The sequence below is a fragment of the Carettochelys insculpta genome, chromosome 2, assembly GCF_033958435.1.
Source record: "Carettochelys insculpta isolate YL-2023 chromosome 2, ASM3395843v1, whole genome shotgun sequence".
NCBI classification, from domain to species: domain Eukaryota; kingdom Metazoa; phylum Chordata; order Testudines; family Carettochelyidae; genus Carettochelys; species Carettochelys insculpta.
This window is the reverse complement of record NC_134138.1, coordinates 95629023-95646684: the sequence shown is the minus strand read 5'-3', so window position 1 is coordinate 95646684 and position 17662 is coordinate 95629023. Positions and strand designations below refer to the sequence as shown.

Below are 17662 nucleotides of genomic sequence, written 5' to 3'. Positions count from 1 at the left end.
TAGATCATTTGACCATTACCTGTTCTGTTCATTCCCTCTGGGCCCCCTAGTATTGACCACTGTCAGAAAACAGAATATTGAGCTATATGGATCATTGGTCTGACCAAGGATGACTGTTCTTTTGTAATAAATGTAAGTAGGGAAAGAAGTAAATAGTGGTGTTGCCCAGGGATCTGTACTGGAACCAGGGCTGTTCAACACATTCATAAATGGCCTTGAAAAATGGTAAACAGTGAGTGGGTAACATTTGCAAAATGTAATCTGAAAAATACATACAAAACGATAGCATCAACTAACCTGGACCCTAACAACAAAGAGATCCTGAGCTCATTATGGATAGCTGTCTGAACATATCTGATCCATTTCCAGTAACAAATAAAAACCTAGAATATTGAGACTCATTACACAAGGCACAGATGAGACATAAAATACATTGCCCTCACAAAACTTCATGATATACCCACATAGCAAATCCTTTGTGCGAATTTGATCACCCCAAAATAGATGCATTGGATTTGGACAAAGAACAGAGAAGGGCAACATAAATCATCAGGAGTACTGAACACATTCCATATGAGTTGAGATATAAAAAACAAGAGATGGTTTAGGAGGATATGTGACAGATGTCTATAAAATTGTGAATGATGTCAAAAATTAAACAAAGAAGTGTCATTTACTCTTTTAAACACCATAAGAACTGGGAGTCTCTTAATTAATTGAATAGGCATCAGATTTAGAACACACACAAGGATTTCTTCACAATCCATCTAGCTAAATTTTTGCCAGAGGATGTTGTAAAGGCCAAATTGTAACTAGATAAGCTCATGGAGTTAGCCAGCATAAGCAGAGATCCAACAGCGCATTTTGCATGTCCCACACCTCTGTTTGCCAGAAGCTGGGAATGGGTGATGGTCATGAACCACTGATTGTCTGTTCATTCACTCTGAAGCACCAAGCACTGGCTGCTGTCGGAAGACAGTATACTGGCTTGGTGGAACTTTAGTCTGACCCTGTATGGATGGACAGTCTGATGTTTTTACATGTAACCTATACGTATTTCCCCCTTCTTTAACCACTAGACCTCACTCCCCTCCTACAGTTGAAACAGAACCCAGGATTTCTGATGGGTTCTGAACTGAGTTAGTAAAAAGCAAGCATCTACTGATTATTAATGTTATAAACCGAACAGTGTCTCTTAAGAGACCTGCCATAAGATGTCCGAAGAGGAAGTTATTCACTTTGTGCAGTAATAATGGTTCTTCATGATGTGTTTCCCCCACGTGCTCCACTCTGGGTGTTCGTGTGGCCTCACACCATTGCTCAGAGATATTTCTATAGTCATGGTTTCCCACGCCGCACATGCACTGTACTGCCTCCTCATGCTATCTGGCGCACACATGGCATAGACCCACCCCATCCCATTCCTTCCCCAACCTATCAAATAGAGCAGGATGCTCCAAAGCAGGGTAAAGAGGGAGGGAAGTGGAGCACCCCTGGGAACACTCATTTAGAAGAACCACGGTTACTGGACAATGTGAGAAATTTCCTCTTCTTCTTCGAGTGGGTGCTCCATTCTGGCTGATTAAAAGGCAGAGCTGACCTTTGGAAGTGGGTTTGGAGCGCTTAGTTGACAGAACTGAATGACCCACTTGAATAAAGGAAGCAATAGAAGATGAAAGAGCATAGTGCTATACAAACATGTTACTCAAAGACCACATTGCTGCCCTGCATATGTCTGTCAGGGTACATTTTTGAGAAAGACAGTGGTGGAAGAACTCAGCCCTGACAGAACGGATGGTAACAGCACCCAGAAGGCCTTTCCGGTGAAGAGCATAACATATGTATATGCAAGTGTAGATCCACTTGGACAACTGTTGAGATGAAACGGGATGGCCCCTGGATCACTTTGCAAAGAGAGGAAGAGCCTATGAGACTTGAGCCAAGGCTCTGAGCAATTGATGTAAAAGGCTAAAACCTGACAAACGTCCAGGGTATGCCACACTGCAAGCGTGGGACTGAGTCAGGCTTCGAGAAGCACACAGTAAGTTGACAGGTTCACTGAGATGAAATGGAGAAGGAACCTTAGGGGGGAACTTAGGATGAGGGCAAAGAATGACCCTATCCTTGGTAGACACCGTATAAGGATGTTCAGCCATAAGAGCAGCAAGCTCCCCAGCCCTCCTGGCCAATGTGATGCTGACTGAAAATGAGATCTTCATCAACAGATGGAGCCAGAAATACAATCACCAGCGGTTAAAAGGGCACCTCCATGAAGCAGCTGAGTACATTTAAGGTCCCAGATAAAGTCCAGAAGGCATACTGACCAGATGTTTTGCGGACCAATCAGAAAGCATTTGGTGATAGGATGGGCAAGGAAGGAGATCCCATCCTCTGCCTGGTGGAATGCTGCCAACACCATGGCAAGCATCCAGTGAGAATGTTGTCTGGACATGTCCACCACTGACGGGAGGCGAGAATGCATGGAGGGACAGCTACTGATTTGGACAGCGGATCCTTGGATGGGGCATAGCATGTGGACAGCCAGGACTGGAGTCACTGTATGTGCAGTCTGGCCAGCTTAAACATGTACATGGTGGTGGCCATGTGATCCAGCAGCTTCTGGCACATGTGCACCGTGACTATGGGAGAAAGTCACACCACCAGAATGAGTATGCACACAACCTGGAATCTTTGCACAGGAAGAGTTGTCCTGGTGGTGGTAGTGTTTATGTGGGCTCTGATGAACTCCAGAGATTGCATGGTTTCAAGCATGGACTTCTCAAAGTTTATGCGGAAGCTGATGCTGAGCAGGAGGTCTATGGTGACCCTTACCATGCAAAGTGCCTCCAGAAACCAGTACCCTTTTATGAGAAAATTGTCCAGATACGGAAAGATAATAAACCTGTGATGTCATAGGTGTGCAGCCATGATCACCAGAGTTCTGTAAAACATCCTTGGTGCGCTTGACAGCCCAAAAGAATGACCTGATATTAGTAGCGATGGAACCCCACCGTAAAATTAAGATAGCGCTTGTTTGCTGGGCGGATTGTGATGTGGAAATAGGCATCCCGTAGGTCAAGAGCCAGTCTTCTTTGTACAGTGCCAGGATAACGGTCGTGGGAGTCACCATCTTGAAACATATATAGAGGACATATTTGTTGAACCTCCAGAGATTGAGGATAGGCCTCAAACCACCCCCCAACCACTGCCATTCCCGTTCTGGGTTAGGAAGTACATACATTAGAACCCCCTGCCCTGAAACTCTGCTGGGACTGGCTCAACAATGCCCAGATGAATGAGGTGCTGTACAGCCTTCTCAAGCAGACTCTTGTGAGAAAGGTCCCCGAAGAAGCATAGGGTTGGGGGATGAGTGGGGGTAGAGGCAAATGGGATGGAATACCACCCCCCCGACCACTAGTTCTAAGACCCACTTGTCAGAAGTGATGGCAGTCCAATGATGGAAAAAGCGGTTGAAGTGGTGGTGAAATGGATTGCGACCAGGCTGTGAGACAGCTGGAGCTGGAAGATTTCTCAGGCTGCGGTGACAAAGGCTGGTCCCTTGACTTGGTGGATTATGCCAGCAGAGCATGGGAGCAGGGTAATCGTGACTTCAAAGGTGACCAATGAGCAGCAAGCTCTTGCAAATACAGATAGTGATGCGTGCACCACAGTGGGTGAGGTGATGGGTAAACCATTGCTTACCATTGGGTCTTCCTAGTTGAAGTACATGGGACTGGAGTGCCACGATGAAAAGACACTCCATCGGTCAGAACTGCTCCCTCTCAGGGTGGGAGGTCTGCCTTCTGAGCCATGATAATTAATTTCCTCTTCTTTCAGCTTGTGATATATTCCATTTTAATTTCTAATTGCTACCATCCCTTCATCATTGAACCAGGATCACAGCTTTAGGTCATCCAATAATACTTCTTTCAATCAATTTCACTCACCGCCCCCTCCCCGCCGCAAGGGAGGCTTTTGTGTGTGTGTGGGTGTGGGTGTGGGTGTGTAATTGACTGAATGAAGTATTATTGGATGGCCTAAAGCTGTGATCCTGGCTCTCTCTCAGTGTGCGTGTGCGTGCATGTGTGTGTGTATAAAACACACAAAATTATTGATTGGGACTGTCCTCTGTTTGCTCATATGGAATGTAATCAGATTATGATCTGCACAGCTACCTGATTACTACCTTTCCATATCTAACTTTTATCGTTCTCTCTCTCTTTTTTTTTTCCTTCAAATTTGAAGATAATCATTCTGAGTTTTATTTTGGCAGTGACACTGTCAAAACTTGATACAGTACATGCACAGCATTATCTATCTTTTAAAAAAATGTAAACCCTAACTATTTTAACTATTTTAACATTTTGTTTAATATTCTAGTATACAGTGTAACTATTCTCATGTTTATAATGAATTCTTCACAGCCTAACTTAATTACTTCACCGAAGAATTGTTTCATTAAAGCATTTAGGTTTCAACATGAGTTTCTTTGACTGTATTAATACGTTGCACACTGTGGGGTATATTCTGCTCTTTGCATTAATAATAAATACCTGCGTGCTTTAAGGACTGATCAGTATAAATGCACTGATCAAAACTCTCAACAAAATATAGGCAAAATTATTAACCTGACAAAATGCTGCACCAGCTTTCACCTAGCTGAATCACAGATACAAATTCAAAATGCAGTTTAAGCAAAAACACTTTGCAAACAGCATGAGAACCCACTATGTTTATTAGAACTAAGTGAGTCAGAAATAACAGAATTGCTGAATCTGCATAGTCACCCCCACAATTCAAGATGTTTCTATGTCTTCCTGCTACTAAGCACTAAAACCATTTTTACAAGGCACTCCCATATTCACCAATAAACCACACTGTAAGTGACATAGTGCCTGTTCAAAAGCCATTAGGAATAATTGCAGGGATAGTATTTGCCAATTACTTGCAGTCCCCTCACTTGACCCATCAACCTTGCTGTGCACAATAAGAGATTAAAGTTTTCAAGTCAAATGATCAAATGTTAATAACATATCAGTTGAATTTAACGATCATGAACATTTTTACATAATTTTATTTTACTTAGGGAGTTTGTGGGGAATTATGGTATTTTACTTGTCGTATTGTTCAATGTTACCTTTCTTTAAGTACTTATGTGTCTGTCGAGCTGGCCCTAGGACTGGGTAAAGTGTTATTTCACCCAGGGCGCCAAAGACAGGGTTGTTCCTGCTGCCCTGTAGCTGATACCCCCAGTTCATGGCACTGCAGTGGGGCTCCCAAGCTCAGGAACTGCTGGGGGGGATATTCTGCCACCCGCCCCACCCCCCACACAGACACCTGCAGATGCAGATCCCATTGGCTAGGCCATGGCAGGGGAGAAACTACTTCTGGGAAGAATGCAGAGGCAGCCCAATCACCAGCCACTCAGGAAGGATAACCGTGGCCTCTCCCCTTCTGTCCCTCTCCTTCACATAGAACCACAGTTCCCCCAGCTCCTGGGGGGCGTGGGTGCCATGACAAAGGGCAGTCAGGGAGGATTGGACAGAGGGAGAGTGGCCACATTGGGTGCAGAAATTGCATGGAAGGGTTGAGAGGGAAGGCGGTGGGAGGCTGTGCCCCCCCGCACAGCCAGGAATGGCCTGGCCCCACATCCTCAAGGACCTCTGTCCCCAAGCAACCCCTGGGATCCCCCACTAACTGATGTTTGGGATTTCTCCACCCTTATTCAACCCCACTCACCCCCTCCTGAGGTTCCCCCTGACTCTTGATCACCCCACTCCCCTGGACACTCCCTGCCCCACATCCCCACATTTTGATAACACTGCAGATGTTACTGACATTTCCTGCTTCCCTTGCTTTAGGCATAGATTGGAATATTTTCTCAAACACATTTTAGAAAGAAGGGCACTTACCGCACGGATGTCCTAAAACCTTCACCTCATCAATAGCCAGATATCCTTGATGACCTGAAGTGACCACTTCAAAAATAACCTGCGAGTAAAGAGAAAAGTTCATCTAAATTTACAATAGTGTATATATACACACTATGGGACATAGAATCGTAACATATAATTACACAGTGAAAATAATGTCTCACATATTATGGAAGTATAAGCCACTAAGCATTTATTTATAGAACATGTTGAGTACAAAAAGCTCTTCTGACCAGCTGAGGAGGGCAAGCAGCACAAGGAGGAAAGAGAGACTGGCTTCTGATCATGGTCAACAGCCTTCTGCCATACCTGGAAACATCTGTCCTCACTGTAATAGAACTTGTGGTTCAAGGACAGGCCTTATCAGCCACCTCAGGATCCACAGCTTCCATGGAGGATGATCATAATTTGCAACGAGTGAGTGCCATCATGTTGTGTACTCACAACAAAAAGCCAAGAATGCTTTTGCAGATACGGTATCATGTACCTTTGAAATAATTTAGGACCAGGTCACAAATCCCATTTTCACAACGGTATGGCCTACTGGGTTCAAGAACACACTGAAGAGACTCCAAAAGCTACAGGATCTATGAAACAGTCGGATTAATTTTCCTTTTTTCGCCTTTTACAGTGCAAACTTAATTATATTTAATAAGCAGTGATTATGTGGTATAGCTGCATTTCTGCAGTGAACTGTATCAGACAAATGCATGGCTATTTTCATGAGTGCATTAGATATGCCCTTAATCTTCCACCTACTGTACTTTGTTAAATAAAGCAGATCCATTGGCCACAGTTTGCTTGATGGCTCTAAATAGGTCACAAGACAAATGGACCGCTCCTGTCAGATGAATTAAGCGCATTCAGAAGTAAACATCTCCAAACTTTGGCAGCCCTTGCTTTGAACAACCTAAGACTGTTTATGCAGAACAGGAAAGTTATTATGCCAGAGGCATTAACAGCTACATTTTCAAAGTAATGCATGGGAGATGCATGCTGAAATCCTGCTATTTTTTAATACCACTTTTAGCTTTGAAAACTTGTCTCTAATTGTTTTTCTCTAATGCACTCAAGAATACAAAAAAGTTTGGAAGACATTTCTCAAGTATACTCTATATTTGACCTTGGGGAAGTTGCACAAAGGTATGCATGTAACATGTTCTTTTGCTAAGATGGTTAAAATGACAAGAGTCCAGTACAGAATGCAATAAATCACAATGACAACATGAAGCTAACATAATATTAAAACAAAGTAATGGGCTTTCTGCAGCTGAACAAATACTATACAATCAATGGTCATGAATTTATAACAAAATTTGAAGGTGATTGACCATATTCTTTATCATTCTATGTTCTGACAACAGACGCTTGAATTGGTTTGTCCCGTCTTTAAAAAAGATTTGGCGTTAGTCCCAACTACCACTTGGAGTTTCACTCCACCTTTCTGTTCTTTATCTCTATACTATTCGAATGAACAACAGCCTTAAACTTCTCTCATACAATTTTTCCTTTAGGACTCCCATTCTGCAAATGTGACATTTGTTTCCTCCACTACACAACTCCCACCAAGGTCCCAAATGAACTCTTCCTGGAGAAAAAGGGCTTTTATTCCATCCTCATCCTTTATAAACTTTCTTTGACACCGTTGATCACTCTCCTCTTCTTGAAATCCTGTCATCCTTGGGATTTCTTGACTTAGCCAGCTCCTAACTCTGTAACTGTTCCTTTGCTATATTGTTCCCTTGATGCTTCTGCTATTTGTCCCCTTTTGAGGAGGGTCTCATGGAGGGATGCATCGTCTTTATGCAGATGAGTAACATCCTGACCTCTTCTCTCAGGACCAGTCTCTCTCTGTCCTAAGTGAAATATTTACCTTTCCTTCTGACTTCTTCTCACAGATCCAAACAACAACAAAACCTTACCAGCCAAAAAGGAAAGAATGGCAGTTTAAAATTCCATGAAGCAATTCTTCCATGACACGATATTCATTCTTCTGTTACAGCTAGTGACCTTTAATATCTATTTCTAAACTAAGGCCAAATTCTGCCCTCACTTATACCTCATGCAACTCCGTTTGTTAAAGTGGAGTTGTTCAAGTTTGTATACGCCTCTACCATTTACTACACTCTCCTGTGCAAGCCCATTCAAAGTTTCAAGGAGACGCACGCATGCACACACACACACAAAATTAGTTCCACCACTAATAAAACTACCCTTCAAGAAATCTTTTGAAGAAAACAATGCAAATAGTAGTAGCATCCCACTCATTTATAGCACATTTTGCACTCAAAGATCTCAACATGCTTTAGCAAAGGAGGTAATTATGTCCTCCTTTTACAAATGGGACAAGGAAGGCATAGAAAAGTAAGCTGAGTGGCCCAAGTTCATCCAGCAGAGTCAGGCACAGAAGCCAGTTATAACAATATGGTTCAGAGCTCTATGTTCTGGTCCAGCTGTCTGGGGAAAAAAAGATGTGAGGTATCAGTGTTTGAACAGAAGAATTTACTCCATACCTAGCTCTTTAAGATGTAGAGTTCTAGATGAGCTCCAGGTAAGTACTGGAGGAAACTGTAAATACACAAAATGGAAATAAATGACGAATAGGGGCTTTTGCTTGAAAACAGACCAATAAAAATGTTTATTGATGCAAAACTGGGGTTTTTAACTACATTTTTAAACATGTGATTTTCCTTACAAAATCAAAATTTTCACAGAAAACTAAACTACAAACCCCAAAATATTTGTTTTTGGAAAAGCTGCTGCACTGCCTCATGACAGTTCTGGTTTGTTAGTCTCATGCTTTAAGTATCCGCTACAGCAGGCATTTTAAACTCACAGCCTGCTGAGGCTGAACAAACAAAAACTGATTACTTTCAGGGACACCAAAGAAAATGTACTTCTATGAGAAACTTGTCATTATTATTATAGACTATGATTTAGGTATATATTATAATATTTTTCAGGTCTTATTTGAATATACTACAATAATTTTAATTGAGAATTTAACACCTAATATAAATTTCATTGTTTTATAATTTTAGTAATAGTTCATAAAATTTGATGTGCAAAATTATTGTACCCAAAGTCCCTGGGGCTGGAGCTGCTGGCAGGACTCCACTTCCCAGGGCTGCCAGGGTTCTCCTGGTCCCCGCTGGGTGCCTGGAGCTGGATCTGCCTGTGAGTGTACAAGTATTTGATTGGGCTGCATGTGGCCCACGGGCCACGTCTGACATGCTTGCACGGTGGGGTGAGTATCCCAGACAGATTATATTTCCCAGGAAGTAATGCCGCCATGTACCATATTATCTCAATGAGCAGAGACACCATGATGTATTACGGGAAATGCAGTCTGACCAGGCAAACTAGTCCATAAAGAATGGAAACAAAAGGCATCCAAAATACATCTCCTATTCATGCACCACAGCATAATTATTTTTCAGTTTTCAAATTTTTTTTTTATTTGTTTTCCACTGACACTGAAACTGTTTTCATTTGCACTGGCATTTTAGGGGAATGGTGAGAAAGACAGGCGGATATATTCCAAACACTACAATGTGCCGTACCCATATGAAAAGCTGGAGCAAAGTTCTTGACTGTTCCAATATGAATGCAAAAGAAAAAAAATTGTGAGGTTCTGAACATTAAATAAACAAACAAAATCCTCTCTAGCAATATTATAGCTAGAAATTACAAGATTGGGATAGTTAAGGCAAAACAACAGACCAAAGATTCCAGAGTGATCTAAAATACTCTACTGTACTCCCAAATAGCATACCAAAAAAGGTTCCATTGTGCATAATGAAAAAGCAAATGTCAGACAGCAGTTACTGTCACACAGGCATTATGTTTCAGTCAGTGGTAGTATTAGTTGAAATATGTTGACCTAGATCATGCTCCCCTCGAAGACAATGGCCAGACTGCTGCCATCTTAAACAACAGGACTTAGTCTTTTTTGACATATAATATGCATGTCACCGCAGTGAAAGGAGATACCACAACCCACAGTCACATACCTCAGCTGAAAAGGCACCACTGACATGCCTTTCACTTTACTCAAGGCCATGACACGTGCTACAAAAAGCTGCAAAGCCCTCTTGCAGTATAATTTTCATCTGTTCCCAGTGTCCTAAAATAATATTGGCACGGGCATCAGTAACTAGCATCTCCTTATACTCTGATCAATGAAGGAAGATTATGGGCCAAAAGCCAAAATTGTAACAGCTCCATTGTGTGCATTTACACCAGCAGAGAATTTGACCCTAACACACACACACACACACACACACACACACACACATTTATAAAAGTATAAAATTTGCGAACAACTGTATTGCTCCCAAGCGACACTGAGTCTTACACAATATATACTCTACTTACACAAGTAAACATGCTGATTGTCCATGTGTACTAGAGTGAAAAACCAATTTTTTAAGATCACAGCCATAGGCTCAGCGTGATTATACTTATGCAAACAGATTACCAAGGGTCTGGTAAGGTATATAAGTAACTGTTAGTGTCTCTACATACCCTAGGCTTGTCCACATTTTTTTTAAAGGGGTGGATTCTGAAAATATTCTTTTTTCTGAAAGAAACCCCAAAGCATTCACGCAGCCAAGCAGGATAATTCAAGATAAAGGAATTTTCTTCCAGCTCTGCAAATGACTTTTGCTAACTGCCCCTCCCCCCAACACACAACACCCCTTTTAAAGGTCAAAAAGGAATGTGTGAACAAAAGCACAGCTCTTATTGGCTCATCTGCAAGCTCCTTTTGCAATTCTGTGGTATCATTTTGTGAAGGAGCACCACGCACTCCACAGAGTTATGTGTGTGCATTGGATGATGAATTACCTTCATCAGATGACAAGATTTAAACACAACAGGTCAGATTCTGATGTCAGTTCACCTGGTGGCAATTTTCACAGACTTCTGTGGAGTTATTTCATATTTACAATAGTGTAACTGAGATCAGAATTTGTAAATATAGGGAAATTTTATTTATACATCCAAGGACAGGTATTGCTTTCTCTGCATGGATTACATCCTCAGCAACTCTTCTATGCTTTCTATGAGGCTTGTGCCACCCTACTAGCTCCCTTCTTAGACTGTATTTTTATACCATTCCTAACTATTTCTGAATCTTTATCAACCTTGTTTTAAAAACCACGAAGCAGACTGTGACTTCTTCAGTCTATTTCTGATGAAAAAAAAGCTGTACATGGTTTTCACAAATTTCCTCTTGATAAGCTGCCTGGTCTAAAGAATGTAAACATGTTCACTGTAGACTCTCAACTCTGCATTTCATCACAGGTGAGACAACACCTGAAGATAATACATGAGTTAAAATGAGACAACATTCTAGCACAGCAAGCTGCACCAAACATGACAGTCCTTTGTTTCTTTGGAAATTATTTTGCTGTTTTATCAGTCAGGAAGCAACTGGTTAAAACACTATCAGTTGCTCATGAAAAGCTATGCTGAATGTCTGGCGGACAAGCTGCTTTGCAAATCTTGCACTGTTCAGTCTAATACACCTCCCCCAGAAACTTGAGAAAAAAGAGTTGTGTGGGTTGCCCATTGGCATGAACTTGTAACAAGATTTCCAGGGCAGGAAATCTTGAGATTGAGGCATGCCCCAAGTGCCAAAGGAGACTAGAGAGGGTGGGGGAACGAACTCCCACTCTTAAAATACTAATTTAAATATAAACTACAACATTATTAAACTTCAATGGTTAACAGCCCAGACAAACTAAGAGAACAAGGAGAGTACCTGCAAAAGCAAGCCATCATAGTTCCAATGGCCATCACTAGAAAGAAGAAGGAATTGAAGAGGGGCTGAGTTGGCAAGCTCATATATTGAGTACCAGGGACCTAATACTCCAGCAGCTCAACAGCCAACCTGATGGGCGCTGCTATGGGAAAAACTTTCTGACAACTATACGCACGGCAAACACATATCCAACTGGAATCAACAGGAGCAAGCTAAAGATGAAACACGTCCTATATACAAGAAGAAATTAGATTTTTTTTTCTGTTGAACTTCTGATGAACACACAATGCTTCCTCACTGGTGGCTCTAAGTGTAAATTTTACGTAGTAGCAATTAGAACAAGAATTAAATTAGGAGTTAAATATATTCTAATTATCAGAACACTTGACAATTTAAGTTCAAATGAAAAGTAACTAACCTACATTCAGGTTTGTTACATGCATGTTATCAGTGTGATCTATATATCTAGTATAGTAGTTTGCCATGGAAGGTGAAATCTGCACAAATTACCTTGTACTAAGAAAACGTATACTGGATGAAAATGATTTAAAGTACAGATTCTGAGCATAGTAAAGAATCATTTCTTAATGGAAACCTCACACAAAAAGGTGCCGATAAAATGAATAACAAAATGTTAATACAGGTGGAACCTCTCTAATACAGCACATTATCAAGCAGAAACATCCATAATCTGGTATGATTTTAGTTAGCTCGACGGCCACTTATGTGTGCGGCCAACTTTCCTGTGATCTCATAAAGTTTGTTTGCAGCCACCAGTCCTGGCACTTCTATGCTGTTCTTTAGCTATAATTTACCCCTTAATGTCTTCTAAGAGCCCAGTAAGCAGTGGAAGTGTTGGTAATGCTGCTGGACAAGATTGACCTCCCATGGTCCAGCAAATTCTCTTGTTCAGCAACAGTCAGGTCCCAAAGGTGCTGGACTAGAGAGGTTTAACCTGTATGAAATAATACTAATTATTAAATCTTTTAAATGCTATGTCTCTCTTTATGTTAATAACATGTAGGATAAAACCACTTTAGTATTTATTTATTACTGACAATGTTTTACTGGAATTGGATTTACTCCATAATAATCAGCCTTGCTTTTATTCAGTTATCACTAGTAGGTGTTACTTGCCTATATTTCCATGAATCACCAGGAAAATAGACTGAAGATGCTTTTAAGAGATTTGCATTGTACAAATACTTCTCCTTTTCAAACATAATCTATCTGCATGTTGATGTATTGGTTGGTAACCTGTCGGGGCCCCATTACTGGAATGCAGTTATGTAGCACTATCATGTAGGCAGATACCACTTTACTTACAAAAACAAAAAACAAAAAGTACTGTTACATTAGCTAATCCATTTCTATATCAATGCAGGATGATTTTGTCTAATATATTTATTCATACACTTGCCAAGTAATGGGCTTTCGTCATTACTTTTGCAACACCAGTGCATGCTCTTCTGTTTTTCACATCCCTAATCTTTCTAGTGTGTGGAGCAAAGACAAAACAGCTGACACCTTTCGAGGAGTAATAGATTTAGGTGCAGCAGTATATGGTGGTGCCTGGGAAAGACAAGTTTTGGATGGTACGTGAGAAACCCACTCCCAGGGATTCTGTGACAAAAGACAAATGGTGAAGGAGTTCATTAAAGGGAAAACTTTAAGGCCAGTGATACTAAAAAGTATAGAAACACCTGTGGAGACTAACTGTGATGAGGAAGTTGAGAAGATTATGTCACAGATCACTGAGACAAAGACATTGGAGATGGAGCAGTTGCTGGGAACCAGAGACAGGGAGCCTTAGCTGGTGTAAATCAGAGTAACTCCATTCAGGTCAATGGAGTAACACCAATTTACAGAAACAGAGGATCTTCCTCTGAGACTGTGACTAAACATGAAGAGCCAGATCACAGTTATCAAGAGAGTTTGCTCCATAGGCTACCATTAAACTAGTCCCAGTGGAGTGGAAAAGGTTACTTGCAAGTGTCTTGATTTGTCAAACTGCAATTAGCTCTAATATATTATCTGAAATTTGATGCAGATTATATATGGAGAGCGAGCATATGAATATCTTCTCAGTTTTCCTGTATCTCTAGCAACTTGGCTTTTAGCCTCCTCCTAATTGTGCAGACACATTTTATCAGAAATAGAAGTTTATCAAAGTCTCTCTTCCCATCACAAATTCTTTTGGAGTCTGAGGTATACATGAGTGAGCTTGTAGTAAACTTGGTAAACTTTTCTACATGGGGTAGCATCTTAAGAAACAGTCCTGGTTAAGATCCTACTACTTCATCGTTAGGCTCTGATCAGAAGTATGCTAATCTCACAAGCATTCTTGCAAACTGAAATTGAAATTGATGTTGAGGCCTGTAGACTCAGACACATCTGGTTCTAGAGCCAAAATTGAGTGTTACTAATAAGAAGCAAATAAAACAAGCCTAATACTGTAAAATCTTCTGTTACTAAATTCTAATGTTCCTGATGTACAGAAATAATGGATGAAATCCTGGGCTATCAAAACCAATTGCAAATCATCCTTCTCCACCTCCTGCAATAGGGTCAGGATTTCCCCCCATTTCTTTGCTCATAAATATTTAAATAGGCAAATATATATTTGGCATAAACTGCAAAAAGGATCAATTCAAACAACTGACCAACTTAACATACATTAGATTTGACTCACTAATCATGCCATCTTAGCCTGTACTCAGTCTTTCTGATGACAAAAGAACAAGTTGGAAATTACAGCTTCAATTTGTTCAAAATGAGAAACATTTTACAAAAAATAAAACATACCTGATAGAAATTAGGCCAAAAGGTGCTAATTGCCAGTTCTGCTCTGTTCCAAGTGCCAGTAGCTGCTCCAGAGGTGTTCCAGATGGGGTTACCAAGTGGACCATTATTGACCTTCACATAAACATTCAGAGAACCAGGACTGGACCCACTCTTGCTTGAAACAGAGTAGTGGAAATCAATACAATGTGTGTCATTTTCTTTTAGGTGAGGTAGCAGGAGATGAGCTCTTTGTCCAGAAAACCTCCCAGAGGTGTTCACCAACATGAAAGATCCTACAAAATAAACAGCCAACGTCTCAGTCACAGTTTCATCTCTCATTACTACCATCATTATACCCTATTTAAATATGATTGGGGGGAAAAACAATTCTGCTTTATTTCCAATAAGAGAACTTTGTGTTTATAGCAGGGGTTGGCAATCTTTCTGAGGTAAAATGCTAAAATTTGACCTTCTGAACTCTGTGTACTGGCCCAGTGCTGGTGATATTTTATAAAGTCACTAATAGTCCTATTTACAAGAGCTCTATTAATAAATAAATAAAGATACAGAGCTTTACTGTTTAGGTGGCGTTTGGCAGCAGTAGCTGGTCTTTTGTTAATCCCCAGGCAGTATGGCTTTGAGCAAGCTCCCAGCCACATGGGGGAAGAGGGCCCTGGCTGAGCTCCCGCTTTGCGAGCCGATGAAAATTGGCTTGTGCACCCCTATTGGCACCTGTGCCGAAGGTTGCTGACCCCTGGTGTATACGATACCTTCTCTTCAAGGATCTGAAGTACACTTTCTATCTTCCTAATTTTACATGTAGTGGCACAGAAAATCTACACACCTTGTGTAACGCCACAGGATGACTGAACAGAATTTAGGCGTAAAATCCACTGTTCTAATCAGTCTATCTTTTGTGTCCAAATGACTCCCATTGAAGTGAAGGTGAATTCTACATGCATGCTCGAACCCACAGATCTGAATCCCAGGCTCTGCTCTCACCACCAAACCGCACTGCCACATACGTGACATGACATTTGACTTTCATCAAGGTGACACACTGGCCAGTCAAGATGGGTGAAAAGAAAACATCTGACATCCTAATTAAACTTTAATAAAGTGGTTTGGTTTTGAATTTTTAAGTAAGAAACAAACAAGTAATAGATCAGTAAAGCATAAGGATTGTACTCCTCAAGTGATTAAAACAGCATTATATGAACTTAATCAGCCTGAACAAAGATTCTTCATTTCAACAATAGCTACGAACTTGTTCCATTTATGTAACAATGTGAAGAAAGGGATCTGTTTACTGATAAGTAAACAACAGTTGTAACAGCTGTACAGCTATTTCATTAGAATGATAAAAATGGTTTTCAAGAAATTAGTATTTCTGAATAAAATCAAAACTTAACCCCTATGTGGGTGCTTGTCTACCAATAACCAGGATATTGTTCCAAGGATGGATTTCATATATGATTGAATGTGTGATCTGAGTAGAGGACAAACAGACTGAAGAACAATTAAGATAATTTAAGTTCCGTATGTTTCCTCCAAACATGAAAATGAATGTCATTGAATCTCTGATGTATAAATGTCTGTCAACTATGGTTAAGGTTAAGATTCATTTTGCTTAAGTAAATCAGGAGCTGAAGTCCCAGCTCTAAAAACAATTTTAGAAATTTAGGAGCCTACTTTCCATTACTTTTTTATGATAAATAGACTCCTTTAGTAATTTGCTGAAGATGGGATGTTGGTACTCTTAGAAATTTCACCCAAGTTCTTTGTGTCTTACACAGGTATACTAATTAAAGAACATGATTTCCTAGTTGTGTGAAAGCATTCAACAAGAAAATACCCTGAAACCATTTTAATCCAAGACAAAAAATAATGCACCTTCCAAAACGGATAAAAAGTACAAGATCATATAGTAATAAGGGATATGAACAGATCATGTATTATTGACTCCTTATAAACTATTAGATAATATGTCATGTAATCGTAAATACTTTTACACATTGAGTCAAAGCCTCTCTGCTTCGTCAACCTGAATGGAAGTCATTGGAATTACTTGAGCAAAGTGAGCAAAAATTTGGTCCATACTATTATTTCAAATTAGTTTAAAATTTAAATTCCCCAAAACTCTGAATATTAACTATTCATATATCCATGGAGAAGTTTCTTCATTTGTTTTTGATTTGGCAGAGAAAAAATAATCCTGGTACTTTTCCATCAAAAAGATCCATTTGTTTTGTGATTTACAGATTTTCATTATATTCAATTCCTTTCACGTTCACATCCAAATAGCTAGCTATATTTAGGCTATACTGTGACCTTAATAATCAATCATGCAGCAGGGTGGATGCACATCTATGGTCGGGGAAAGAGAGCAGCCCCAAATTAGATGCAATAACAGGAAGGAATGTGCCTGCCCTGAACAGAGGAGCAATACATCTGGGCTTACTGAGGGGGCAATGATTATTTTACTTTCTGGAGCAATAACATGAGTTCCCTCTCTCGGTCAGCTGGTATGCAATGGAATAGCACCAAAGTACCAATCCTTCACTAATAAGGCCAGGTCTAAGATGGAAACTAAGGTCAACCAAGCTACATCACTCAGGGATGCAGCAATGACTGTGCTGCTGTAGTATTTGTTGCATGAAGCAAAACCCTCTAATTATACGGGGGTTGCATTTCTGCAATGCCAACGTAACTCAAATTTTCCTGCAAGTCAAGGGTAGACAGGAACCAGGCTGCCCCCTGGTTCCCAGCTCCCCTGGACTCGCAGGAGGTGGGAAACTGACCAGCTCAGCAGGGCTGGCCAGTTTCCCGGCTCCCAGAGTGGCAAGGAGCCAGGAACCAGGGGGCAGCCTGGTTCACATCTCCCCACTGTTTGCCACTCGCAGGACCCCAGGGTCCCAGCTCCCCTCTGCCTGCAGAGAGGGAAAACTGACCTGGGCAGCAGCATTGGTGCATTTCCTAGCTCCAGCCAGTGGAGGGGAGCCAGGAACCAGGGGCAGCCTGGTTCCCCTCCACTCCTTAGAGCCAGGAAACTAACCAGGGCAGTTTCCCAGCTCTGCAGTTGGAGGTGTGCCAGGAGCCAGGCTGCCACCTGGTTCCCAGCTCACGGCCATTCTGGGACTGGGAAACCTATCCTGTCAGGGGTAGCAAGAGTCAGGCT

The 17662-nt window shown here is 41.0% G+C and overlaps 1 protein-coding gene across 10 annotated transcripts in view; it reads right to left on the bottom strand.

The window, feature by feature from the left end:
- The window catches only part of PTPRM (protein tyrosine phosphatase receptor type M), a 743228-nt gene that overhangs the window by 482847 nt on the left and 242719 nt on the right, over positions 1-17662 (bottom strand). For all 10 annotated transcript variants that reach the window (XM_074987422.1, XM_074987431.1, XM_074987423.1 and 7 more), the window contains 2 exons: positions 14506-14777; positions 5913-5991 (listed from right to left, as the gene is read on the bottom strand). In XM_074987422.1, coding sequence (XP_074843523.1) covers positions 5913-5991; positions 14506-14777 — 351 coding nt within the window. The remainder of the gene's footprint in view (positions 1-5912; positions 5992-14505; positions 14778-17662) is intronic.